Source organism: Zonotrichia leucophrys, chromosome 1 (genome assembly GCF_028769735.1).
Source record: "Zonotrichia leucophrys gambelii isolate GWCS_2022_RI chromosome 1, RI_Zleu_2.0, whole genome shotgun sequence".
NCBI classification, from domain to species: Eukaryota; Metazoa; Chordata; class Aves; order Passeriformes; family Passerellidae; genus Zonotrichia; species Zonotrichia leucophrys.
In genome coordinates, this window is record NC_088169.1 from 111,561,786 (window position 1) to 111,588,737 (window position 26,952).

At 47.0% G+C, this 26,952-nt stretch overlaps 1 protein-coding gene across 1 annotated transcript; it reads right to left on the reverse strand.

Moving 5' to 3' along the window:
* Positions 1–243: 243 nt before the first annotated feature.
* LOC135454803 (T-lymphocyte activation antigen CD80-like) lies at positions 244–22,913 on the reverse strand. Its single transcript, XM_064727312.1, has 7 exons — positions 22,792–22,913; positions 22,555–22,654; positions 11,481–11,804; positions 9,563–9,844; positions 7,861–7,986; positions 5,112–5,235; positions 244–3,750 (listed from the first exon to the last, which is right to left on the reverse strand). Exons 2-6 carry the CDS (start codon positions 22,634–22,636, stop codon positions 5,129–5,131), a joined length of 921 nt encoding a protein of 306 aa, XP_064583382.1. The 5' UTR covers positions 22,637–22,654; positions 22,792–22,913; the 3' UTR covers positions 244–3,750; positions 5,112–5,128.
* Positions 22,914–26,952: the final 4,039 nt, after the last annotated feature.

Here is a 26,952-nt window from a genome sequence, read left to right on the forward strand (position 1 = left end):
CAAGGGTGAGGTAGCCCATGACTGTTCCCCCCAAAGCAGGAGGTCAGAATTCCTGTTCCCTTTTCTTGTTCTCCTACTAAAAGGAATTACATCCAGGCAGGATTTTTGGGCGTTCTTCTCATAAGAAAAGAATCTGTTCTGGTTGAATGCTTTTCCAGATAATTAGTGTTGATTGAAATATGAACAGTTGATCCCACAGAGCATATTCCACCCACCCAAAGCAGATTTTTGGCACAGTTTGCTTTCAAGAAGGTGTTGTGTTTTCTGACTCCTGAAGTGAGCATTTAATTTTTTAAACACTCCAGTGTAGCTCATTTTTCCATTGAATAAACACGTGTATTTCAGGGCTGTCATCAGCCAGCTGTGATTTTCCTTTTCTATGTGTAAGTGAAGGATCTGCATAAGCAGAGGTGTGGATATATCTTTCCTTCTTCCTGTTTTAAGCTGTATGTGTTGGTGACAGTAATGGTGGTGTCCTCTGCCCCCCAAAAAAAGAAAAGAAGCTTTTCTAAGTTACATTTTTGCCATTATGCACACACAGCGATGTCTTATCTTCTTCTTTTTTATCTTCTTTCTTCTTGCTATTACATCCCCACCCAATATCCCACACTCTTATCTGCACAGCAGCTCTGATGACATTTAGCTGTGTCATTGCTCTGCCTCTGTTCCTGTTCGGTGGTATTTGATGCGATGCCTAAAGAATACTAATTTTCCTGTGCCTGACCATTGGTGCAGGGATGTTTTTCCACGAGAGGGAAGGCTGAGCCAAGGTGTAGCAGTTGTGTGGATTTTCTCTCTGTGTTACATGTTCTTAAGGGAAGCAGAGACTTCCAGCTACACTCAAGATTAGCAGCCATTTGTTTCTCAGTTTCCTGCTGAATTTAGCTCCCTGCACTTCCTTATTTCTTAGACTCCTGAATGGGGAGTGAAGAATTGGTTCAGAGTTTGTTTCTTACATACCTGTAAAGGATTCTTCACATCCCCACTCCTTTCACCCCCAGCAGAAGCACAGCACTGAAATTATTGACCTTCCACTTCCAGAGTAGGTAACCCAAGGAGCAGGGGTGCAGTGAGAACACCTCACTCTGGGTTTTGCTTTTGCAGGGAGCCTCATGTTTGGAGGGAGAAGGATGATCTGTGGCAAACAGAGGTGTGAGGGGTGGGAAAGTCACAAGCTGGGTTACCTGAGTGTCATTTTGTCATTGCTGTCAGTACACTGGACAGAGCTGTGGTTTGATGCCAGCTGTACCTGGTACAGCTTTGTCAACACCTGCATCACCTACCTGGATGATGTGAAATGGTGGCTAACATGAATAACAGAGGTTCTACCCACTGCATAGACATGCATCTTTTATTACTAAGGAAAGAAAACCAAGTTTACAATTTATTTTTTAATACAATTAAAGGAGGAACCCCAGGAAACATTATGTACAAAAGATCCAGGGTAAACAGAGCAGCTCACTTGCTACAATGACAAATATGAAGCTGAGAAAGTGTCACAGAAACCATTTCTGTGCAACTCACTGAATACACCCTAAGGCAATAGAAAACATGATCCAGAGTATTAGTGCTTAATGAAAAATGAACCAAAGAACCTGATGCTAGACATACTTGTCAGTGAAATTTTTGGATTCCTTTAGAAGGAGTTACTGGAAGTGTTACTGGAGTCTGTGGTGATGTGAAAAGGTTTGGCACAGAGCAAAAGACAAACCCTTCCCCAGGAGGCTGCACAGTCCCTGGTCAGGAGCAGAAGGAGAGAGCATGGGGTAGTGAGAGGGAAAATGTGCTGGTGCAACTGGCTGAGCTGTGGTGTGGCTGGCAAGGTGCAGCTGCAGGGTGGTTATAGGGAAAAACACTGCTGGAAATCAGCAAAGTTGGAACTGAATGCCAGGAGAGGGTGGTCAGCCTGCAGGGAGCTGGTGGTTTGTGCTGGAGCAAGCATAGGCTGAAAGAACAGGAAACCCAAAAAGTGTGACACACATCACTCATGCACCAAGTCCTGCAGTAAGGTCAGGCTGCCTTTTGAAAACACCCTGATTTCTGTCACTTGTCTTCTGTTTGCATCCAGAACACACAAGTGCAATTGTTTCCTTCACCCCCAGCTTACCTCCTTTTCTCTGTCTAAAACTCCTCTGTAAGAATGTTCTGAAGTTCCCATTACACTTGACACAATGGGAAAGCAGTAAAAAGGTGATAGCACAGTGTGACTCGGCAGGAGTAGGAAGGGAGCATTGTCTCATTTTTTACTTAATCTCAGAGCTCAGTATCCTATAAACCATTTTTAATCCTCCTATTTTCTCCAGCAGTTTCTCAATATGTACCAAGTAGAAAAAAAGTGAAATGGATGGACTATGTCTTTGCTGTGTCCTAGGAAGATAAGCAGCCCAAGTAACAACATATCCCACAAAGAGGATGGCACTGTGCTGTCAGACTTTGGTTTGCCCTGATAACGTGGATAGAACAGTGAGGGAGTGGGTACAGCTTGCAGAGCAAAAGGGATAAAAACATTCCAGTCAAACTCAGGGCAGAGTTGCTTGTGAAGCTTATTGGGGGTTGGGGCATTTTCCTCTTTTTCCCTCAAAATGAGAAGCCATTTTTTCCTACACAGTAGGCAAGAATGTCACCTGGATCAGATGAGTCCTGTTCAATGTTAGCATCCTGTAGGGAAATTCCTTGTAGTCCTGGCTGAGTAGAGAACACTGGCAGAAAGCAGCAATGTTCAATGCAAAGTAAATACCTTCACATTGCTGTGAGAAACTCCCAAAAATCTGCAGAGCTTTCTCTAACAAGTATCCCATGGCAGATGTACACGCAGAAGCAGAGCCAGGTTCATGAAGCAAGGCCCAGAGTCACATTTGATGACAGCAGATACCCAGGAGATCACCTCTGGCTGTCACACAGGGTCCAGTGGGGCTTTCCAGGTGTGGCTGGGAAGGAAGGAATGCACGTGGAAGCTCGGCCATGTGTGTGCACAGGTGGTGTGGCTGTACCTCGGTGCTTGGGCTGGCAAGGCTGTCCTTTCATCCTTTCAGGAGACAAAGGTTATGAGAACTTGTGCCACTGCAGTGGGTAAGCAATATTCATTAGTTCTTAGGAGTGCTGTCAGTGTGTATCATTGCCTAAAAAGTCTCATAGCGCTGCAAATAAGCATGAGGCACACAGACTCACTTGCAAGGTGTCTTTTTCTCATGAAAAACCTGCCCACTATTTCCTCTTTAGGGGAAAAGGGATGTGTATCTGTAATGGTCGAGTCCAAATCCAAAGTCCTCCAGCAGGAAGAAGAGATGCTTGTGTGAGGATGAACATTAAAGAAGTTTTGGCTGCTCCCACTCGCAGCGTGGAGGCACAAACTGATGAGATTGCATGTCAGGATTTGGGGTGTCCCAAAGGGCAGCTCCGTGTTATTGAAGGGGTAGGTGGGCATTTGCTCCCTGCTAGGGCTCTGCAGGTCCCTGATTGTCACAGAGAGTTGTCACAGAGCAGGTTGCTGAAGTCCTGGTGTGGCACTGGTGACATCCTTCTGCCACTGCAGGAACACGGAGGCTCCTCTCAGCTGGAATCCCTGTAACGAGGCCACCGCGGGGCTTCGGTGGCGTGGGCAGGGTTTGCATCGTCCACAGGAGATCGTGTTCCAGCCGTGGTGAGCAGAGAGTTCTGCTGCTGCCACCCCCTCGCAGAGAGCCAAGGCAGCAAGCATCGCTGTGCAACCAGCAGTGGAGTCTGCAGCGCGGGACGCACAGCGGGAAGAATCTGAGGGGCCCAAGGAAGAGATGTCACTGATTTTTTTGTTTTTTGGTTTTTTTTCACACCTTAAATGTAGCCCAGTAATGACAAACAGGTATCACCTGCGAGAGCCCTCCACAAGAGGGCTCCTGCTCCCTAAACTCGGAGCTGTTCTGGCCCACGCTTCCCGCAAAAGCCTTGGGAACAGAGTGAGGATGACTCGGGAACGTGCTTCCCTCTTTAAGCAGCAGCAGGACATGGCAGTCAGCCACCAAGGAAGCACAGCTTCCATCCCACTCCACAGACAGCTGGAGTCGGGAAGCACCAGCCACCTACAGGAAAATCCTGGCAAACTCTTACAGCAAAAGAGAATGGGTTTATTCTGTAGGTGAACTCCTGCCACTCCCATCACAAAACTCCCCCAAATTCATGCTAACCAAGGCTCTAGTATCTGTTCCAGACAGGGCCTTCCCCAGAGGAAAACATGAGTGGGTGGTCAGGTTTGGAAATGAGACAAGTGGCCTGAATGAGAGTTTCCCCTCCTTTCCATCTCCAAGCTATTGAATTTTTAGATTCTGCAGGGCACAGTTTGACAAAGTCATGACTTCCAGGACCCCACAGCTGTTGCTGTAGGGCATTACCCTGGCAATTCTGCAGGCAGTACCCTGGCAATTCCCCACGCTGTGGTGAGAGCAGGACATGCAGTCACCTGGATAATGATGTGAATAAGAACAGTTAGCTGCTAATCTTCACTAAAGTGTCTTTTTGGAGGACACAGCCCTGAAAACTGCTGAGCTCTCAAGCCAAAGCAAATATAATCCTTTGTAATCATAAAACCTTGGCAAGCCAGACTTCCCCAGCCCTTCTTTTGTAACACTCCATTATCAAAAGCAACTCCTTTTAAAATGAGTGTTTTCTGGGCCAGCTTGAGGGAGGAAATTTTCCTTCTCTGTTCTTGCAGCTGCTGAAGGGAATGGACATATCTCTGTGGACAGGCATGTCTGATCATACTGGGAAAGCTGGAGTCGTTCTTTTGCTCTCCCTCCCTTACCACCATTTGGTCAATGCTCAGTTTCTATCATCAGTGATGTTCCCATGCTGAGGCATCAGGTCAGGCTCACAGGGAATCAGCCAGACCCTCTGGAGGGTGAAGCCACATGTGGCACCTGAGGTAGGGACGAGTGACTCACAAATGAGCCCAACAGGAGCCCAAAAACACTGCCCAGTGTTCAGCTGGGAGGCCCATGAAATGAGCACAGGGGCAATGGCAGGGGATGTCCCTGCAGATCTGACAGCTGGGTGACCCGTGCTGGTTTGAGCCAACATTGCACAACCATGCAATGGTATTTGAGAAACTGTTTTGCCAAGAGGAGAGTGAAGAAAAGTACCTGCAAATGCTATCTGGTCATACAGATGATGTTTCAGCTGTCACTTTATAGCTCATGGGTGCCTTTGTGTGTTCTTTCACACCCTCTTCCACAGAATCCTGGTGATTGCAACAGCGGGAACAAACTGAAAAAGAAGATCCTTTATTAGTATATGGATATGGTGCTGATAGAGAGCTCTGTTACAAATAAATATTATCTATATACTGTCATGGGGATAAAACTGCTCTCGTTAGCACAGGGCACAAGAACAGGTTGAAACATGCTGAGATAAGGTCAGAAGGGAAATAATGATGGAAGTTCCATGTCACTAATTGAAGTTTACCTATCGAGTGAAAGAATGTCTGTGTTAAAACCAACAAATCCTTTCAGTGCTTTAAGAGGATCCCAGATTAAGCAGATCCCCTTAATATCTCACCATCTATGGCTGAATTTCAGTAGTTCAAGTTGAATCTTGTGCAAAGGTGCTGGCACAAATTATGACACCTGAATCCTAAACTATTCTTTAGGTGACATCTAATCTTGGTGCTCTGTGTTTTCATTTTTAAATTACTGCAAAACAGGCTGTGAGCTCCTCAGAGTAGGCGGCTGTGAACCTCAACAAAGCACCTGATTGTTCTGGCTACCACAACAATCACGGATCTGAGAACTTTTTAGTTTTGTTTTGCTCTGCCTTTCTATTCCTCCCTCCCACACTTCAGCTCTTTGAAGCATGGCTTTTTGAGCTCAGAAACCACTCTTAGCAGCTCCTGACTCAGCTTTCCATAGCCCAGAACAACAGAGGCACTCTCAGACCTATTCTGAGCTCCCAGGAGAGCTCTTGACCTGCAGCAGCACCCACAGGAAGAGTCTTGGGGCAGATCCTGCCCTTCCCAGACAGGTGCCCGTGCACAGCAGCACTGAAATGGGACAATCACACAAACTGGAAAGCTGGATGCAAGCTCTGGCTTCAGTTTCTTACACTTCTTGCAGTTTCTTTTACAGTTTCTTCCATGCCTGGTCTGGAAATTGGCCGAACCAAATAGCACCACCTGACTCAGTAAATCTACTCCCTGGGCATATTATGGAAGTGGGACTAAAAGGGAAATTCCAGTTAATTTGGCCATGTGCCATGCTGTTTGCAGGTGATTGCATTCTACCACATGGGTATGCTTTTTACATCTGCTTTCAAAGCAACTCAGTTCCTATTTAAAAGGCTATTTCAGTGTGCTCCAGGATCTTGCTAATTTAATGGTAAGGAACCTTTTAATTTCCAGCCTATATTTGTTGAGAGCCAAATCTTCTGATTCCAGTTCATTTTCTCCTATAATTAGAAGTTCATTATACATGCAGCTAACAGCACAGGCTGTGATCAACTGTGATTTTCTTGGTTTCAGCCTGCTTGTTGCTTTCCTGTTGACACAGCCCCAGGGAACAGCAGGGGAGAAGAACTGGCACTGGTGTCATGAGGGCACAGGGGTGGAAAATGAGGAGCTGCACAGGTGTGACCCAGAGCCTCAGCCTTCCAGAAACTTCCTTTCTTTGTGATAAAACACTGAAAGGAAATTAGCCCAGCTTGACTCAGTGGTCACCTTGGATTTTTGAAGGGATGTGGTTGATGAGGAGGGGAAAAGAAAAATAGTAATGAGACCTCCACACATGTGCCTTGGGAGTGAATTTGTGTGAAACTGAAGTAGAGGTACCAGAAGACAGAAGCAGGGAAAACTTGGAGGTGTCTGTGAGAGGGCTGAGCCCTTGCTGCCCAGAAAATGACCTTTTCCAAGGGGGAATACCACAGCCAGGGGGTGAAAGTGGCCTGAGCACAGAGCCCTCAGTGTGGGATTCTCGTCCCCAGATGTGGCCTGGCAGAACTCAGCTGGGTGTTATTTATCCTCATGTATTTCCAGGGCTGCTCTGCAAAGCTGCTCACAGGCTGTGCATAAGGCACCCACTGCTGTTGACTTTCAATCCTACCTGCCTTCATAAATCCATTAAATGCCTGCCCACATCTTCAGGGACTTTCTGGCAAGGTCAGCTTAGACATGATTAGGAGCAACAGCTAACAGATAGGATTTTTCTGAAGATAAAAAAATAAATAACTCAGCTGCCCACCAACCCTGAGATATCTGAGGTCCCCTTTGCCATTGAAAAACTCTTGGAGACTTGGCTGGAGTCACTGAAGACTTCACAAGGTGGGACCAGACACTTTACCTGTGCTAATTTTGGCTGTACAAAGAACACAAACCTAACTCTCCTGGTTGGTGTTCTCATAAAAGTGGGACATTGCTCTGCTGAAGTCTTTCCTGTGGCCCTAACACAAGGTATTTTTGTTACTTTGGCTCAGTGACTTTCTGAGGGATGATGTAGGGTGTGGAGAGAGATCCAGTTTTGAAGCTCTCAGTGCTCAGTTGTATCTATCATGATCACCAAGATTCTTGGCATTCTAAAGTATCTTAAAGCATCTTAATACATAAAAATGAACCTTTGTGAACCTCTTCATTATCCCTGATTTTGGAAATTGTTTGATCTGCTGTCAAAACTCCCTGTCACCTTTCCACTCTCAAACCTGAACTCCAGTGTTTCCTGCACACAAAATCATGAGCTAGACTTAGATTTTGTGACAGTGGATGCTAAAGGGGAAAAAAAAAAAGGGAAATGAGAAGAAGGTACAGAAATACCTGGTGTGACAGCAAAGTTGCTATAAATGTGTATCCTACATAGAAACTTCATCAGCACTAAGAAACACCTTCCTGAAAAAGGAAGCTGCACTTACCATGCCTTGGGAGGTATCTTGCAGCCAGGGTGATAGCCAGAATGAAGGTGATAACGATGATAATTGAAGCAGTAATGACATTATAAGGCAGAGGCGCAGGAGGAACCACGCAGTTGTTTGTTTTTTCTGAAACAGGAGAAATAAAACATAAATAAACCTTAAAGGATATTGGCGTTTTCATGTAAGAGCAGGTATGTGAATTTCAGGGGTTCTGGCCAAATTCTAACTCAGCTATTCAGCCTGAAAATTGATTTACTCAATAAACAGGCAAACAAAGCTGAAATTTCACCTAAATTTCTTCCATTCACCCACATTTGCTATGGGCTGAAATTTTTAACACACCGAACCTAAGAGGCTGGGTCTTTGTGCAGAACAGGACTGAACAGGAAATATTTAAAGACACACAAACTGTTTCAGGGAAATGAGCTACGCTTGGTGGAAAACTCTGAGTTCACAGCTAGAAAATTTCTGCTCTCAAAGATACTCTGCACTTTTCCTTACTGTTTTCAGCAGATTTATGTCTAATTCTTTTCCTTTTGGATTCACAGGTGAAGCAGAATGCATACCAAAATGGGAGTGGTTCCACATCCTAAAAGCCAAAAAGTGGGGGGTTTGTGACTGCTGTGGCTGTGTCACTGCACCCTGCTCTGATTGCTGCTTTTCTTTTTGTTGTTGCTCTCTCTGTTTCTGTGTAGTGAGCTATTCATAACCTTCTTCTCCCTTCGTTAGGGACATTATGCTCTACATCCAGCCACAGCCAATATTCATAAAGCACTAGTTCCTGGCATTTGTTCTGAAGCTGAATGGCACCTCTCCCCACAAGCCCCTTTGATTTTAGTAAGATAGATGAATAAGCTACCTTGATGAATAAGGTACAATTCCCTAGGAAAAATGCTGCTCCTCTGCCTTCCCTTGAAGGTGCCCTTATCTCCACAGTAAAAACATCAGGCCCAGAGATATTTCAGAATACTTTTTTGGTAACAACATGGAAAAAAAAATCCTTTTGGTTTTACGAATTTTCTTGCAAATCCCCTTCTACTGCAAAACATCTGGAATGTAGTGTGCTGCCTTCCCTCACGCTGTTTCCACTTGTGCCTCAAGCTTTTCAAAGCACAGACTTATCTATTATGCCATCACTTCTAAGCCATGCTCAGTGATGGAATTCTTTTCCTATGAGTTAACCCTATGTTACATTTGAAAGCAGAATTTTGTCTAGACCCCAGCTGACAGTTTCTTTCACTGAAGCAGGGACAAACATGCTTGTTAAATGAGGAAATTCTTTTAAAGTGCAGCTTGTGGCTATTAAAGCACACGCGTTTCTCTGGTCCCTCTGTTCAAATACCAGGTCTGTGTCACATGGCTGGCAGCAAAACCATGCTGGTATGGAGGGGCACGGGGTGGTGGCAGCCTCAGAGAGCCACCAAATGTGACATTACCAGGTCACAACAGGATCCAGTTCAGCTCTCAGAGCAGCAGGAAGACAGAGCTGCCTCTGCTTGTCAGTCACTGTTTCAGTGTTATAACTCTCCCTTCCCACCCCAGCTATCTTCCAGCCTCTAAAATATTTCGGTGTATAATTCAAAGGCAGGATCATTGGGTGATCCTTGCATGAACACTTGCACAAAATCTGCTGCATTCTATAGAGGTAACTCAGCAGATGCAAGAAAATAGTTTTGTTACAAAAAACACGAATAAAACATACTCAGAAGCAAACTGGTGGACGTAGCAAAGCCACTGTATTCAACGGAGCAAGTGATGGTGACGTCTTTGGTCACGTTGAGCACCCTTTTTCCAGTGACGTTGTAGGGGCTGAAGCTGGACTCAGACACCCAGCTGGCATTCCACTCCATGGACATGTTGTTGAGGGCTCCAGAGAGTGTGGCCTTGGGGAAACCTCCGTGAGAAGAACAGGTTATCACCATCTCAGTCGACTCGCAGGAGTCAGCGGTCACTTCTGCCGTAATGTTGGGCTTGCTGAAGTCAGCTGCAGCAAGAGAGGTTTGGTTACCATTCTGTCAGGCCTCAGAGAGGTCTGCAGCCCCCAAAACCCACAGCCAAAGCAAAGACTCCCCCACCTGAAGGGCACTCACCATGGGAAGTTTTTTTTGCTTATGGGCTGGGATACCAAGCAACCAGTCACTAGTGAAAGGAACTTGCCCAACACTGTGTGGCTGAGCAGTGGCAAGCAAGGAGAGACAGTTTTCCCTCCAGGCCCACTGCCATCCAGTCTGGAAATCTCCTTCAGATGTCCCAGCCTGATTCCAGCATTTCACTTTCCTGATCCCCACAATAACTTTATCCCAGCTCACCAAAGGGAGCAGAGGTCTGCTGTGGTATTCATATTGTTATTATCATATTTCTAGAGCCCCATGCCTTCTGGGTGGTTTTCTCACAAGCAGCTCTTCACAGCAGAGCTGTTCCTGCTTCTTCACCAGGGCCCCTCCAAGGCTCTCCCTGACCAACCCACCCACTTTTATCCCAGTTATCTTCACTAGCCACAGTTGCTGCCCATCACAGCTGCAGCCCATTTACAATAACTAGAATCGAGGCAGGGTCACTTATACAATACAGAGATCTTTTATTGCCATACATAATATTTACTCAGGCCCCTACAGTCTGCCATAATTATTTCAGCTGGCCTGTTAAGACAGCAAGGGGATTTCTGGCCAGAAGGAAACTGGAGTATTTGTGGACATGAAAAGAGATCCGTAGTTTTATGGGTTTTATGCAGTTAACTCCTCAACCCTCATGGTTAAAAAAGGGTGCTGGCAGTACACTTCCCTTTTTTCATGCCAGTTCCCAGAAAGATCACTAAATTTGTCTCCTTGCACATATGCCCTCAGACCAGCAGGAAATGGCCAAACCTCAGGAGCTTGTCTTTTTTTTTTGTTGCCAAATCTCCTGACTTATCTGGAAGATGCATGTAACTCTCTGCTGTTAAAGGTATTCAAATGCATGTATATATTTATATATGTCACTGGTATCTCTGGTTGAGATCAACTGCCACAAAAACGCCGGTGGAAATGGAAACTGTCAGTGGAACTTTTTGTGGGCTACCAATCTAAGAGAAGATTCAGATTCATTTTGAACAAAGGAACTCGGTTTCTTTAATGTAAAAAGCCTCAAAGCTCCATGATTAATTCAGCCTTAGGCTGTGGAGCTGCAGTGCAGCTGGCTCCACGGGGGTTTGGATGCAGGGCTGGGATGCTGCCATGGCCACCCTATTTCTCTTGAATGCTTGGTCTTGCTAAGGGTAAGACTGAGGGCTTGGTTTTGTTTTGCCCCAAAGACAGCTGCCTCAGGCACCCATCACCAGTGGTACCTGGGGAGGGCCTCAGGAGGGATCCTTTCACAAGAGGAAGACATCAAGGGGAGAGGTTGGGAAAAAACTTCTGTACCTGGGGCTGGTTTAGAAAGGTAAGAAGGGAGGCTGCTGGAATGGAAGCAGTTAATAAGCTTTCATTACTGTAACTTAGCAAGTTAACACTCTTTCAAGCTTCCTGATGAAAGTCTGTCTGCTACGGTATGAAAAAGCTTGGAAGAGCATCCCCGACCCCCAGAAGCCGGCACTGGAGAGGCAGGAGGAGCCAGGTGTCAGTGACAGGAGGCAATGCCCGTACCTGTGACAGAGAGGATGACAGACTCGCTGCACACCAGCACAGAGTTGCGCTGAACCACGCACTGGTAGGAGCCGTTGTCCAGGATCTCCACGGGGGAGATCCACAGCGTGAGGTTCCAGGGGTCCATCTCTGTGCGGTTCTGGTACCGCTCGTGCTGGGAGATCACCTTCCCCTCCGAGTAGGCCAGCACCACGTCGGTGATGTTCTTCTGCCAGTACACCCGGTACTTGTGCAGGCTTTCTGAGCTGGGGATTTCATGGCAGCAAGGCAGGCTGGCCTTTTCCCCCGCTTTGCTTCTGACCACTTTCTTCTCCAGCGCTTGGCCTGCAGGGGAGGGGCAAACAGGAGCCAGTGAGTCAGTGAGTGGCGCAGCCTTGTGCCAGGACCTGCTGCCCAAAGCTCACCCCTTTGGCTCTGACTGCTCACATCCCTCATCAATCAGCCCCTGAGCTGTTCGACAGCCTCAGCTCTGCACTGAGAGCAGCCATCCTTGGGCACTGCCTGGTACACCACACTCCACCCCCACTCAGGATCATGACCCAGCAGGCACACAAGGATTGCTGAAGGCAAAGGCAGGAGAGGTGCTTGCCTGAACACAAATTTTGCTGGTCCCTTTGAAAACAGGGATAGGAACACACATGCACAAACTGCTATCTCCTCTGCTCTCCCTTTTCAGAGCCTGGTGTTTGGAAAATCTGTGTCACTCTCCACTGGGTTCTCTGCATGCCTAACAGGGCCACAGTGGACTATTTGCTCAGGGGGGCTCAGGGATTTTTGGTAGTTATATTTTCATAAGGGAAAAATCCCCAAAACATTCAAGATCCTAGAAAATAGAATCAACCCTACAATGATACACAAAAGTTGCAGCCACACTATCATCAGCCTTCCAGCATTATCAAAGAACAATTTTGCCTAGTCTAGCTAGAACAAATTGATCTTTGTGAAAGCTCATGGGATGACGTGGAACCAGCACAGATGTTCCCCAGCTCCTGGCCAGTGACTGTGCTGGTGCCATACCTGGAGTACAGCCACATGCTGACAACAATAAGTTGAGGCCCTTGCAGGGTGAAATTAGGTACAACTTTGAGTATGTGAGTAGTAATTCCCCAACTAAGCACCCCGCTGTCGTGATCCGCCTTGCTTTCCCACTCCTTCCTCTTTCCACATCCGAGGGAGCAGCCCAGCAAGGAGTTCCTGCTGCTGCTGGAAAGTGACCCAGCACGGACACAGAGCCCTGAGCTGCACCTGAGTTAGTGCAAGCCTGGGGATGATGTGCACCCAGCTTTGTTAGTCCAGAAGATCAGGCTGCTCTCTGTCCTGCTGGCCTGGCACTCATCTCCAGTGGTGGAAGTGGGATATCAATCTGCTACACTCCTGAGAGCAGAAAAACAAGGAAAGAGCTGTCCTCAGGACAGAAGAGATTCAGATTCCCTCTTCTTTCCCTGCAGAACACACCTCAGCAAACACACCTGAGAGGAAGCTGGAAAGTCCTGCCCGGCTGCGTGTCACTGACGGGGACAGCGCAGCATCACCCACCGGTGCAGGGGACGGCCCACGTGCTGAGCTTGAGTGCGAGCTGAGCAAAGCACAAAGCTGAGCCTCAGAACGCTGCCCCAGCACAGCCTGGCTGATGCTGGCTCACCCCTGGCAGCCCCAGCCCCACTGCAGCCCCGCTGTCCAAGGCAGATGCAGCGCCCAGGCCGGAGCGGGATGCTGCGGCATTCACATTCAGCCGCGTCCAAGGCAGCCACCAGCTGCTTCCCGGCCAGCCCTCATTTGCTTAGCAGTGACTCACAGACCCTGGGGTGACTCACGGACCCTGGGGCCACTGTCACAGCAAGACCCCTGCGGTGACTCGCTCACAATCCCACAGCTGCCAGCGCTGGAGGGAGACAGGCAGATGCTCAGCCAGAGCCCCAGCACAGCTGGAGTAAAGGCCAGACACAAACAGAACATTTAACAGACCTGTGGATGTGGCACTCAGGGACATGGTTTATTGATGGACTCAGCAGGGCTGAGTTAAAGGTTGGGCTCAAAGATCTTAAAGGTCATTTCCAACCTAAATGATTCTGTGATTCTATGAAATAAATTTCACTCCTCTCCCCTGCTGCACACCCAGCCCTGCCCCACTTGCATACTTGACATTAAATCCATAGGAAACACACCAAAAATACTGTGGAGGTCCTGGCAACACTATGGAGTGTTTTAATATTAGTTAAAATAGAATATGTAATTAAATTAGCAACTTCTTTTTTAACTGGTTTCCTTCTACTCAGCCACTCCACTGGTTTTCCAAAGGGAAAGTTTCATTATTTCCCCCACTTCCTGTACTTCCCCTTCTAATGCATTGCTGATCCTGAGCAACCAGGCTGGGGCAGGCCAGGAGCTGCTCAGCAGACTGACCTCTGTCAGCCATCAACTGGTAACAAAATGAGAGAAAAACTAATTCTTCCACACAGGAGAAAATCTGCCTTGTCTTGCCAACCTTTGCAGCCTGAAACTCAGGATTTCTTGACATCAGCATTTAAATTGCTGCTACTGGACCTACCCTGCAGGAAGAGTTCTTGCCCTTTCAGGAATGCCCTTTCAGCAATGCCCTTTCAGGAATGCACATATATTTTTGGCATTCACAACATCCTCTGGCAACGAGTTGTGCAGTTTGATTACATGCTGTGTGAGAAAGAATTTTGTTCTGTTCACCTTAAAAGCAGCCCACCTCAGGCTGTGATTGCTGAAGTTGCTCCTCCTGCTCCTCTGTGTGTGTTTGTGTGTACATGTGTTTTTATCTTTGACCACATCTTTGCTTGTTCTCACAGTGCAGCTCTTACTATTATTGGAGAGACTCGAAAGAGCAGCCAGTCAAACATCCAGTCAAAGTTTGGGACTGATAAGGATCATTTTCTATTTCCTTTTGCAGCAATAGGGGAAGAGTAGGTGTACAGTAAATGTCAGGGTGACATCACATCATGAGTTGCATGAGGTTCTCCCTACCTTGCCCCTCAGAGTCTCCTTTGCAACCAAAAGGAGAACAAAAACCTTCTCGGGAGTACATGTGCAGGGGCTGGAAACTCCTGCTGATGTCATGAGTACCCTTAAAAGGCTCTGCACCCTTGAAACTGCAACCTGAGTGCTGCAAGCCTGAAGGAACCAAAGTCCATGAAGAGTCATTCAGCCCTACAAAAGTCCCCTTTCACTTTAGAGGTGAACTGCAAAGCAAAAATGAAAATCCAGTTTTGTGCCGTTTCTGCGCTGAATGCTCTCTGCAGCCAGGCTGTGGAGAAGGTGTTCACCATGGAAATCATTTTTAATGACTTTTCTAGAAAAAGATCCCTCCTCTTCCCACCCCTTGGAGCCCACCCACTCTCTTGCTGTGCACACACATTACTCCATCATTGGAAGCCCATGGCAATGCAGAACTGATGGAAGGGCTGACTTTCTCTTCCCTGGGCATGAAAGTTTGCTTCATTCAAAGTATGCTGCAGATGCCCCATGCAGCAGGGCTAAGTGGAACAGAAAGGAATGTAGAGGAGAATTGTTCCTCCTTGTCTGCTCCAGAGTCAGGAGAGCCTGTATCCCTATTTCCTGCACTCTTTGCCCAAGCCTTGACCCAGAAATTCCCCAGCCACAGAGAGCTTTGTTATCCTGACCACACATGCAGCCAGCACAGGAGAGCAGATTTCCTCTGGCACAGAGATGTGACAGCAAAAGGCAGCTAAGGACCCAGCAATGCCCTGCAGAAGCAGCCTCAAACTGCTGGAAACCTCCAGATAAGTCCTGGTGAACAGAAGCTCCAAAGCCATTCTTTTCCCCTGCATTCCCCATTTCTCTGCCCTTCTGAGCCTAGCTTTGCTTTTTTTCCTTCTGGTTCCCTATTTATTTTTGCAACAGCAGCTGGTATCTCTGATCATAAATTAATGGCATCACTGCCTTTGCCCAGGACCATGCACCTGGGATTGCCACTCTGCAGATAATTCTGCAGCCCAGACCCCTCACTTTTTGTGAGTAGCACATTCACCCCAAACTTGCATGATTTATCCTTTGAGGGCACTGCAGTATTTTACAGGGATTTCCAAGCCAAATGAGTAAAAAAATCAAGACACTTTGAAAAGCTGAATCTTTAAAAGACTAGACACTGCCCCTTGATCTTGTCTTTATCCCAGGTGATTTTACCAACGAGGAATGAGATCCTCCCCAGGATTTCCATGGAGGCAAAAGCCAGCAAATGTCCTGTGCTACACATGAAATGTTTTGTGTTTAAATCAGTGACTCCTGTGAACACACTGATGGCAGCAAGACCCTGCTGGATGCCCAGATAACCTCTGTGTGGAGACACTGGCTCAGTGTCTGGTGCTCATCCTAGGGCATGATGATGGCATGGCAGCTCTGAGGCAGGGAAATGCTCTGAACAGGTTTTTCTATAAGTTCATCCTTGCTTTCTTCTGTGCATAAAACCTCAGGGTACCCCAGCCATGGTTTTATGCACTGCCCATCTTTATGCTGCCACATTCCTTCTAAACAAAGGAGTAACCCTGGTTTGCCCGGCTCCATACTGCAGATTTGGCAATTATTATAACACTCCCAGGGTGTTTTGGTGTCCCACTCCATCAGCAGCCTTCACACACTGTTTTATTTTGTGTGTGTTTGCACACCTTCACCTGTAGTGAAGAAATCCCTGAAGCCATGGAGGGGCTCTGAAAACCAGAGGGTGATCTGCAATTATCATCTGAGAAGACAAGAGGGAATCTGAAATACCTGGGCAGAGGGGCTCCAGCTGACACCTCCTGCACCAGCTCGGGTTTCAGGCCTTGTGCAGATACAAATCTCCTGCTCTCTGAGTCAGCCTGGGCCAAGCCAGCTGCCCGGGTATGTCCAGGCTGCTGCGTTTGTAACATGAGTAAAGCCGCGACCCTGCACAAATCACCGCGATGCTCCCAGCCTGGCACCAGGCAGCAGGTCAGATCCAGCAAGGAGCTGGATGTGGAACCTGAATTACTCACAGGTGGGGACTGGATCACGTCTTAGACATTTCCCTCCACTGCAGAGTGGGAGGAGAGGATGGAGAGCTCTGCAAACCAGCAGGGACACACGGCCGTGGGGACAGAAGGACGTCTGTGACTTGGAGAAACGAATGAAAGAAGAGACTTTCTGAACCTTCTCCCCTTCTCCATTCCCAGCCTGGTGACCCTGATAGAATAAAAAAGGGCTGGGAGCACCCCTTAATCTAGATGTCCTCAGAAAATTTGCATATTTAATTTCCTTTAGAGATCAAATTCCTGCATCTTGCTCAGCACTCTTGATTTCCCGGTTTGGGAGCAGAAGCTAGATGTGGCATTTGTGTAAGAGGGGCTGGTAGGGGAGATTTGCCACAAAGACAGACAAAAATAAATTTGTTAATTTTTTCCCCTGCAGTCTCTGTCTCTTGCTGACAGGATCACTTTGTACTTCCTCTATATTTATCTCCCAGCTGAAGATGTTCTCAGATAATTTTCCTAATTCCTGCAGCACCACTGCCATGCATGCTACTGTCCTCACAGCACTTTCTGAAATCGAGGTCCTCCCCACTGCTTAAGGCTGTAGTTTTCTTCAGTGCTTACTAAATCTCTGTCTCACATGCTCCCCAAGCAGCCAGTCCTCTCTTGAAACTGATAGAAGGTGAAAGTAGCCAGTAACCAGGAAAATCAAGTATGATACCTCTCGCATAAGCCCGCTTCAAAGTCAAAAAATCACAAATTAAATTCTTTTTTTGGTGTAAAGTATTTGCCCACAGCCATAGCAACACTAACAAAAAACACTGCAGGCCTGCCAGCAGTGTTTTAACTTGTTAGAAAAGCTGGTCTGTGCTCAGGCTCTGACTCACGGATGCTCTGCAGACAGAGAGGACACAGCCCTGGATAAGAGCTCAGCATGGAGAGTGGTCATGAACCACTGGGACCCTCAGGAAAGCAGAGCAGAGAGCCCAGAGGGGTCTGAGAGCTCCAGAAGCTGCAGAGGGAGAGGGAGAGGAAGGAGAGCCTTGGGCAGGTGCTGCTGGAGCACTGAGAGCAGGGCAGGGCAGGGAAGGGATCTCTCTGTTTAGGAACCGGTGTCTGACAGAGCTCTGCTCTCTCTGGAGCACTTCCACAGGGACCAAATCCCTGTCTGCAGAAGGGGACACTTCCACATGGACCAAATCCCTGTCTGCAGGGCACTTAGGACTACACCAGAGGGTGCCTGCTAAGGCAAGAGCAGCAGTGAGCAGAGACTTCCTTCAATCATCTTTTCTAACAATTTTTTATGTGATAGATAGGAACTGGAGCTCATCAAAAAGTGGATGTCCTTTTAGCTCAGGGTAGGTAGAAATGCCACCATTAGCCATCAGTCAGCACTTTCTTTTCAGTCAGGCAGTCCCCTGGGACCAATGATATTTTAAAAGCATAACAGTGAAAAAGCAGAAGCAAAGCCCATGGCATTTCCGAGTTGGGAAAGATTTACATATTCTCAAATGAGCTCCTGAGACTCCCAATGGTGGTGCCCCTCCAAAGGGGACGGAATAGCTACAATTAAACATAAAGTTAATCTATTTCAAAACAAAACTGACCTCCTTGTGCCAAGTGAACAGACTTCACTGCATCCAGCACACCTGCCTTGCCACCCTATAGAGGATACCACATCCACACGTGCACAGCATTTATACTGGGAAACATATGCTTAAAAGGAAGAAGAAACCTTCATCCTGGAGAAGAGAAGGTTCCAGGGAGACCTTAGAGGCTTTCCAGTGCTTAAAAGGAGCCTTAAAGAAGGCTGGAGAGGGACTTTTCACAAGGACATGTAGCAACAGGACAAGGGAGAATGGCCTCAAGCTGAAGGAGGGAAGGTTTAGATCAGATATTAGGAAGAAAGGATTTATTGTGAGGGGGTGAGGTGCTGGTTCAGGTTGCCCAGGGAAGTTGTGGATGCCCCAGCCCTGAAGGTGTTCAAGGGCAGTTTGGGTAGGGCTCTGAGCTACCTGCTCTAGTGGAAGTGTCCATGGCAGAGAGCTCAAAACAAATTAAGATTTAAGATCCTTTCCTACACAAACTCTGTAATTATGTGAGAATTTCTCTCAATGTGGAAATTCTCCCCTGGCCTGGCATGACCTTGGGATGCAGCCAGACAGCAAACTCATAATGATCTCATGCCTTCCCCATGCAAGCAGAGGGGATCTGGGTCCCTTTCCCTTCCATCCCACATGTTCCTGTTCCCCCTTGCAGGGCTCTCCAGAGTCTGGTTCAATACACCAGTCTAAAAAAAGAGAAAAAAGGAAACGTTCTGCTAAGCTGGAGGGTGCAGTAGATAATCCAAGGATCAGACACGTGCAAAGAAGAGGAGGATCACAAACCAGAGAGGAGCAGGGTTGCATCTCCTGGTGGCAATGACCTGTTTGTGTCCCTCAGTTGTGACTCCTGTCTGCATCCATTCCCTTTCAGGGTGCACAGCACAGGTGTAAAAGCAAACTGGCTCTGAAAAAAGCTAACCACAAGAGAGGCAGAGGGATAGCATCAGTCATTTATATCAGATTAATTACCCCCATTAAACCACACTTGGAACTCAGAATCAAGGCAGTGATGAGCAGGAAAGGTGAGAGGGCATAAGGGTGGCATATTCTGCTGGTAATCTACCACAATTAACAAAAGTGTCCACTCCAAACTTTGCATGTTTAAACGCAGGAATGCCCAAGATGCACACGGCAACAAGGATACAAATGTCTCAGTGATCCAAGAAATGCAAAAAAGCTGCTGCAGTCAGGGCAACACGAGGTCACTGCAGCTATCTGGGTTCATTCCGATCTCACTGGAAAAAGGAAATGATGTGGGTGAAAGGAACATTTGACCCATAGCCTTGCAAACTGGGCATTTATGCTTTTAATTCTATTTTGTGTGTAAAAATGTAGCTTGTCTAAGTTTAATTTTCTGTGGTTTTTTTCCCTAAAAAATTCTTTCATCTAAGAAGCACTTAGAGAAGAAGTAAAACAGTCCCTATAAGCAAAGAGCAGTGGGCTTTGGCTGGGTTTCTGTTTCTCCAGACAAGCCCTTACAGCAGGTTTCACTCTGGACAGACTGACAGACAGAAAGAGGAGTTCCTTAGATCCGCTGCCCTGGGTTTCGAAAGAGTTTTTTTTCCCATATGTCTGGAACAGGAGACAGAAACTCATCCGAAAAAAGAAATTAAAACAACAGCTGAAGGCATGAAGGGGAATAGGTCAGAAACTCAATTTGCATCCGCTGATCAAGTGGGCAAATCCGGTGGGTAAAGAAAAATTTCTGCCATCCCCACTGTGAAATCTGCCCCAGCACAGCCCATAGCAGAGCTGGCACGGAAATCAGACACCAAGCACCTAAAGCTCATTGCTAAACACTTCAATATTCAGGGTGGCCACCAGACAGGGAATCTTTGTCAGCCCTGTCCCTTTGTGCAGCCCAGCTCCGCTCTTTGCTGGGAGTCACAGCAGGGAAGGGGATTCCCGGAATGAGTTACTGTGAGCCACTGCTGCCTGACAGAAGTGGATATTCCCCCTCCCTTCCCAACTCTCCAGTAATTTAGAAAAGCTGTAGGGAATTTTCTTCAAAACTTCTCAAAAAATTTCACCCCTGGGAAGAAACCGAGAGCTAAGTGGTCCCCAGCTGGAAGAAAAGACTCCAGGGAAGTTTAAAAATACTCCATGGACACAAAGCTGGGCTTGCTGGGTCCCTGAAGTCAGTGCCTGTGCTGTGTTTGCACACAGGGCAGGGAAAGGTCACACTGAGGGACTTCAAGCTGTATTTTTCTAGGATAACAAACTGGGACTGAAAACATCCTAAAATTTGTATGTAGGTGTGAAGGTGCAATGGCAGGACAAAACCAAGCCCGTGGGGATACCAGCAGTGCATTCAGATAATAAATAAAAGTGTTTATGCTGTAACCAAGGCTGTTTTGCCATTTTCTGCTGAGACAAGGGGGTGTTGTTCATGGACATCTTCAGCAGCAGATGACATCCCAGAAGCAGCTCTAAATTACACCGGCATTTCAGTGGGGCACCTCAGGTGAATATCAGAGTAGCAAAATTCAATTCAAAAGAAAATAAATGGATCTACATAGCTTCACATACACGAAATTCTTATGAATCAACCTTCAACCTTTCCAATGAAAGACAACCTTCAAATCCCTTTTAATTAAGCCCCCCATTATTGCTTTCCACTGCTATGAGATGAAAATTCAGCCTGGCATCCCCTCTGTTACTATTTCACTCACATGGGCTTTACAGAGGGCACATGTTTCCATCCTAGAGTGCTGCCTGAACCTTTTGCTACATCAGGGAGGTTTGCCAGCATCAGCACACCTGGGCCAAACCAAGGACACAGGCTCTGGCTCAAGCCCTGACTGTGCCTTGATGCGGTCATGAGCAGTCCCATGCGGGGTCAGTCCTGTAAAATGTGTAATTTCCTGTAAAACGTCCTGTAAACGTGGTGACTCACTCAGAACTGTGTGGAAAGTCACTGCCAGGCTGATGGCAGACACCCAGGGCTCCACTGTTTTGCCACAACAAGGTCAGGACTGGGTCCTTGTGGTCCCTGTGGGCAGCCTGGAGAGGGCATCACCCACAAGCACCAGCACAGCTTTAAAGCCCAGTCCTCAGTGGGTACTCTCCATGTATTTTCCAGGAGCACTGAGGTAGGAATGCTGATCTTTGGACAGAAAGGGTTCAGAGTGTGTGTGAGTGCATACAGAGAGGAAAATATGAGCATCAGCCACATTATCAGTCTGCCAAGCACTGCTCCTGAGGCACCACGACTTCCACTGAGTTGTTGCTTGAAAAGCATCTAAAAATTGTGCCCCAAAAGTAAAACTAGAGGAACACTTAGTTTTCTTATCAAACTCCTATTTCTAGTAGTGGATATTAGCATGCATCAAACTATACATCCTTTAGCATCCTTTATACATCCTTTAACCAGAATAATTTTCAGAGAAATTACATGACTGGCAAATTACCATATTATTGTAATTACATTATTAACATACCACAAGCTCTTAAATTACTGTGAGAGAAACAGTTCTCTCTATCTCATGATAGATTGTCTGCCTGATGCAAATACAAGCAAAATATATTTGTGCTTGGCAGATGCTTTGCAAACACAGAGGCAGGGGAAGGAGTGAGGGGAAGACAGAAGAGCAGAGATCCCAGAGCAACATTTGAGGTCATTTACAAGTGAGCTCTGCAATTCACTCCCTGATAAATTTTCCAAGTTTTATCTTAAAATTCTGAGGCTGAAACTCAAAATGAAGCCTGGCATCAAATACCTCCTGTTTCTCAACAGGAGCATGAAAAGCTCCTCATTTTGCATCACTTGATTTTTAACAAAAGCCCCAGTTCTGCCCAGGTTTGCTCTGGAGCAGCAATGAAAAACTAAAATGCCAAGAAGCACAACTTATTTTGCATCCACAACGAACTCCAACTCAGTAGTGAATTTTGTGTGGTTTCCAGGTTAACATTTCACACATCTGAGAAGACTCATCCCAAGCCTGTTGAGGCGAGGAGCGATCTGTGTGAGATTTATGGCAAGTCCTCAGAAAAGGACAGGGGACAGCCCAGGCAGGACTTCAGTGGGGATTTGTGCTGCTGGAGAAAGAACTCTGCTCTGTGCTGAGCTGCCCAGGAGGTGCAGAGCACCCCGAGCTGCCACCTTTGCCAATCTTTTCCACCATGCACCCACTCTGAACCCCCAAAAAGCTGCGGAAACCACGCTGCCACCGAAACCGAAGCCCAAGAGCTGTGCCATGTGCTCCCCACAGACATCAGCTGACCAAAAACACCCTCATTTCTCTCACCCTCATGTCTCTCACCCTGGCTGGGATGGGAGAGCACCATGCCTGTCTGGGAGCCAGCAGCCTGATGCAGTGGCCTGGGAAGCCGAGAGCTGAGGGCTCCTCAGTGAAGTGCCAGCTGTCCCAAACCCTGGGCTCAGCCCTGGCAGCAGGCACCAGGAGTGTCCTGAGGGCCACCATCCCCTGTTGACCATCCCATGGGTGCTGCTGCTGGTTGCCAGCCCCTTCCCACACTCCCATCCTGGCTCCTGCTTACCTATCCCAAGGCAGAGCAGCACCAAGAGCCCGAGCCCCAGGCACATCCTCAGCGCCGGTGGGGAGGCGGGCAGGCACATCATCTTCCTGCAGCTCCTGGGCTGGGAGGAGAGGGGAATAAGGTTAGGGAAATGGAGCCTGAGGAGTCACAGCACCCTCCTCTGTGTCCCTCTCCTTCCTGCCTGCTGCCACCACCAAAAACCCCGAGCACAAGCCCAGCATTTCCCTCCCCTGGTACCTGGCGTTTCCCTGGCGGAGCAGCGCCGAGGCCAGCCCTGAGCAGGGAGGATGCAGGGGCTCAGTGCCAGGCCATGGGGGCCTGGCTGCTGTCCCAGGCTGCTGAAACGCTCCCTGGCAGGGTGCAGGGGGAAGTTGTAGTGCTGGGAGGCTGCTCAGCCTCATAAGTCACCTCACACCGCCCACGGCTTCCTCACGGGGCGTGCGCCATGGCCAGGATGCGGCGCCCGCGCCCTCGTCATCCCCATGGGCTCCATCCCTCGGGATGCTCTGGGTGCTCCTCCAGCCAGGAGGGTCACACAGAAGGACCCTGCCTGTTGGATGTAAGTGTCAGGCGGTGCTGGGGGCTTTGGAGGTTAAAATGCAGCTGAGCGAAGCCCTGATGGTGCTTTGGGAGTAGTTGCATACAGCTGTGTTTGAAATTAAACACAATGCCTGTGCCACCATTTCAGGCCCAGCAGGATGTAATCCATCAAGGAATGGATTTTCCAAAGAAAATTTAAGGAGGATTGCTTGGGCTGCACGAGATGGATGTCATGGCTGAGCACCTGGACAGGGAGTAGGATGTGGCAGCAGGGCCAAATGTGGACGGCCGTGTTGTCACCAGAGAGCATCCACCAGCCCTGTGGAAGTGGAACAGCACTTGCCTCCCCAGCACTGTGTCCTGCCTTCCCCAGGAGGCACCCACTGCTCACCCAAGGCCCCAAGGGGAGAGGTGCAAACAATCCCTGCACACAATCCCTGCTTTGAAGCCTGGAAAGGCAGAGCCATCACCAACCCAAGCCAGTCCAGAGCAAATTCTGGGCAGAAAAACAAACCACTTAGTAAGTAAGAGCCCGAGGGAGTAAATGCTTGCTAAGTGATATAGATTTGTACAGATACTGCACACCCTCCTGCAAAATAAATAAGTCCTGGTATGGTGCAAGTAGTTACAGTGTAAGGGGTTTTATTCAGCTGTAATAATCACAGCAAGACGGTTGCACACCAATGAAAACAGAGTATTCTTCAAGGAGAAAAAAAAGTGGAAATACAAATCAAGAGTCAAATAATTTATTTAAATGCAGACTTCTGGTTTGCTGGTTTAAATTATTTTGATTTAAATGAAATGCATCCTTTTTATCAGAAACGATTTGCTGCTACATTGCTCCAGTTTTTCTTCAGTACAGGTTCCTTGAATTAGATAGATTAGATGGACTGGGTTGAATTACAAATCAGGCTTTTATTTTGACATAATTAAAACGATGGTACTCTGTAGAGAAATCAAATACAGGTTATAACATTTCTGTAGAGAGAAAATCATTGTACATGAAATGGCTGAGAGGAGTCTCTTATTGAGTCAGACTGGCTCTTTCTCCATTGCAGGGTTTTGAGTGCCTGGGTTTTGTGTTTTGGGCTGTGATCTAATTCCTGTACATTCGTGCTCCATCCGTGCATTTCCCACCAGCATGTTTGCAAATGCAGATGACAGCAGAACCGTGTGCTTACGTAGAAGAGTTTCCATGGTGCTCAGAGGAGAAGAAAGTGTCATTAACAGAGCCAGCCACACAGAGCTTCCCTACAGCTCCAGCTCCCAGGCAGGGACTGCCTCTCTGTGAGTCAGATGGAATAAACTTTCTCCTGCTAGTCTAACCATGAATCCTTATCATTGCAGAGCTACTGCCAACCCTGCTGCAGCTGTACAGTTCATCACCTCACTTTCATTTTAAATTCAAGCCTTTTTTAAACACAGATTTCTGCCATTAGCATATTACAGCTAGAAGGAAACTCCAGCCTGTTACGTTTGTGTCTGCATTTCTTCCTCAGGACTTAACCCTGCTCTTGGATGAGCAGTCCCAGGGAAAGTAACTGAGCTCATCAGCTGCCAGACTGTAGTATGGAAATATCACAACCCCTTATATCACACAGAAGAGCCTGGACCAGCTAAAGCTGCCTAAATTTCAGACAGACAGCTGAGCTCAGGGGTGTTATTCTCACGCAGGGCTCCTTCTCTTTTCCTAGGTATTACAATTCTTGGTACCTTCTCCTCCGGAGATTTCCCTGATTGCAAGGAGACTGAAGTAACAGAGAGAGGAGCAGTCAAGAGCTTTGCTCTGCTTTGATCAGAGGCAGAAGTGGTAATTTTTCCATCACTTAAAGCTTCCCTAAGCACATATCATATCCTTGATTCATGAAATCCATCAGCTCAAGGGAAGAGGTGTTATGCATCTTTAGGATGTTAACAAAGTTAAAGGACTCATTCATACTGAAGTCACAGAAGAGAAGACAGTGCTTTTTTGAGCACTGCAGAGAATAACATAAGCCCACCAATTCACAGCAAAATCCCCATAGAAATAAGGTTTCTTGTGCACCTGATGAGGCCTCAGCATTTCACCTCTGTGTGCTCCACAAACAGCTTTAAATAGGTAGCAGCATTGCAGAAGAGAAGCTAAGATTTAATAAGAAAGGATGGCTAAATTCTGCTAAAAACATTTACTGCAGAAAAGAGGAAGATGTGAAAGCATCACACAACTACATTGTTCCATTGCTTTCACAGAAAACCATTAGGGAAAAAGCAGAAAAGACATGTGAAATCTTGCAGCATATGTGCTGTGTAGGGGAAATTAATTTCAGTAATCAGCACTTGTGGTAGAAATCCTTTGCACCCAAAGGGAAGTATTTTCAAATATATTGCTGCTAGTGTTCTCCTGTTCTCCAGTGCAGACCCACTGACATCACCAACTTTTTCCACCTCTGCAGAAATGCACTTCCAGCGCAGTTGAACATCATTGCTTTGAACACTTATTGATTGTCAGGAACATACAAACAAACCCCAACCTCCCTCTTTTTCTCACCTGACATCTCAGAGAACTCTCAGAAAGGTCAGAACTGGGTAAACACTAACCCAAAACACAGCACCTACTCTCCTACTTATGATGATTCATAATCACATTCCCTCCTACAGGACTGGGGTACCCTTCACTGTTTTCAAGGTGAACAGCCATTCCAATCTGCTTTAATCTGAACTAAAAGCACATCTGCCTGTTTTTAATACCAGAATGTCCAGGTTGGATGGGAAGCACCCAAGATATGTTTCCAGAGATGTACATCATCAAAATATGGTTGTGCAAATGCCCTAAAAACATCATTGTCAGAGAAATGATCCCATTGCAAAGCAGAATAACATTTTTAGGGATACTTCCCCATTGTTTCTTTCATCTTTCACTGTCTAATTTCGTTTATCAGCAGCCCTAAAGTTTATTTGTAAAAGCAAATATCTTTTTCCATTTCATCAATCAGTGGAATCCTTCCCATTGTTTCTTTTATCTCCCAGTGCTAGTTTTATCTACCAGCAGACCCACAGCTTGTTTGGAAAGACAAATCCATTATTCCTCTCATCCTGACGACCATTTTCTTTCCTTTTTTTGTGATATTACATGGGAAAATGTAAATGGGACCAGGAGCAAGGACTGCACAGGGTGCACGGAGCACATTCCCTGCTCTGCCTCTCCCTGCTCCAGGAGCCAGCAGTGCCAGGGTGCAGCTGAGGACAGCCAGATCCCTGGAAATCCTGCCTAATCAGGCACTTTGCTACTTGGCACAAGTGACTCCAGCAAGGGGAAGGTGATTTTGGGGCTGTTTCCTATCCAGGACTGCATTTCCCTGTGTTATCCTTGCATTCGCTGGGGAAAAAAGTGTAAGGTTCTGAGCTGGCTTCAGAGTGCGTCACACAGAGGCAAAATCTGGACCTTGGTCCCAGGGGTTTTGCAGAGATCCACGGAAATTCACGCTGTCCTGGTCATGGAAGCACAGTGACAATGAGAAACTGACACAGTGCAAACATAAGCAAGTAAATATTTAAGTCTGTGTGCCAAGATGATGATATGTGGATGTGAAAATGCACCTGGAAAAGGAATGAATCAAGGTGTTGATCCATGTTGATTCAATCCATGCTGGAGAAGCAGCACTTTGGATCTGCCTTCTCCTACCACTAATAGTAAGAAAATAAAGGTTTCTTTCCTTTTGCTGAGGCTGTGATTGTAATATTCTTATTGGGCTCTGGCTTGTTGTTGAGGATGAGAATAGAATACATCTTTTCTGTCTTGGAAGTAGAATTCAATGGTCAGAAGAGCATTGTCAGGGCCCCTGCTTTTTCCAGCTATTCTGGTTTTGAAAGGAATGAATA

Excerpts from the sequence above, each read along its gene's own strand:
- LOC135454803 (XM_064727312.1), bottom strand. The coding sequence starts at position 22,636 with ATGATGTGCCTGCCCGCCTCCCCACCGGCGCTGAGGATGTGCCTGGGG. Across the intron at positions 9,845-11,480 it reads TGTCATCCTCTCTGTCACAG|CTGACTTCAGCAAGCCCAAC; the intron begins GTACGGGCATTG and ends CTCTTGCTGCAG. Across the intron at positions 7,987-9,562 it reads GTCCACCAGTTTGCTTCTGA|AAAAAACAAACAACTGCGTG; the intron begins GTATGTTTTATT and ends CTCCTGTTTCAG.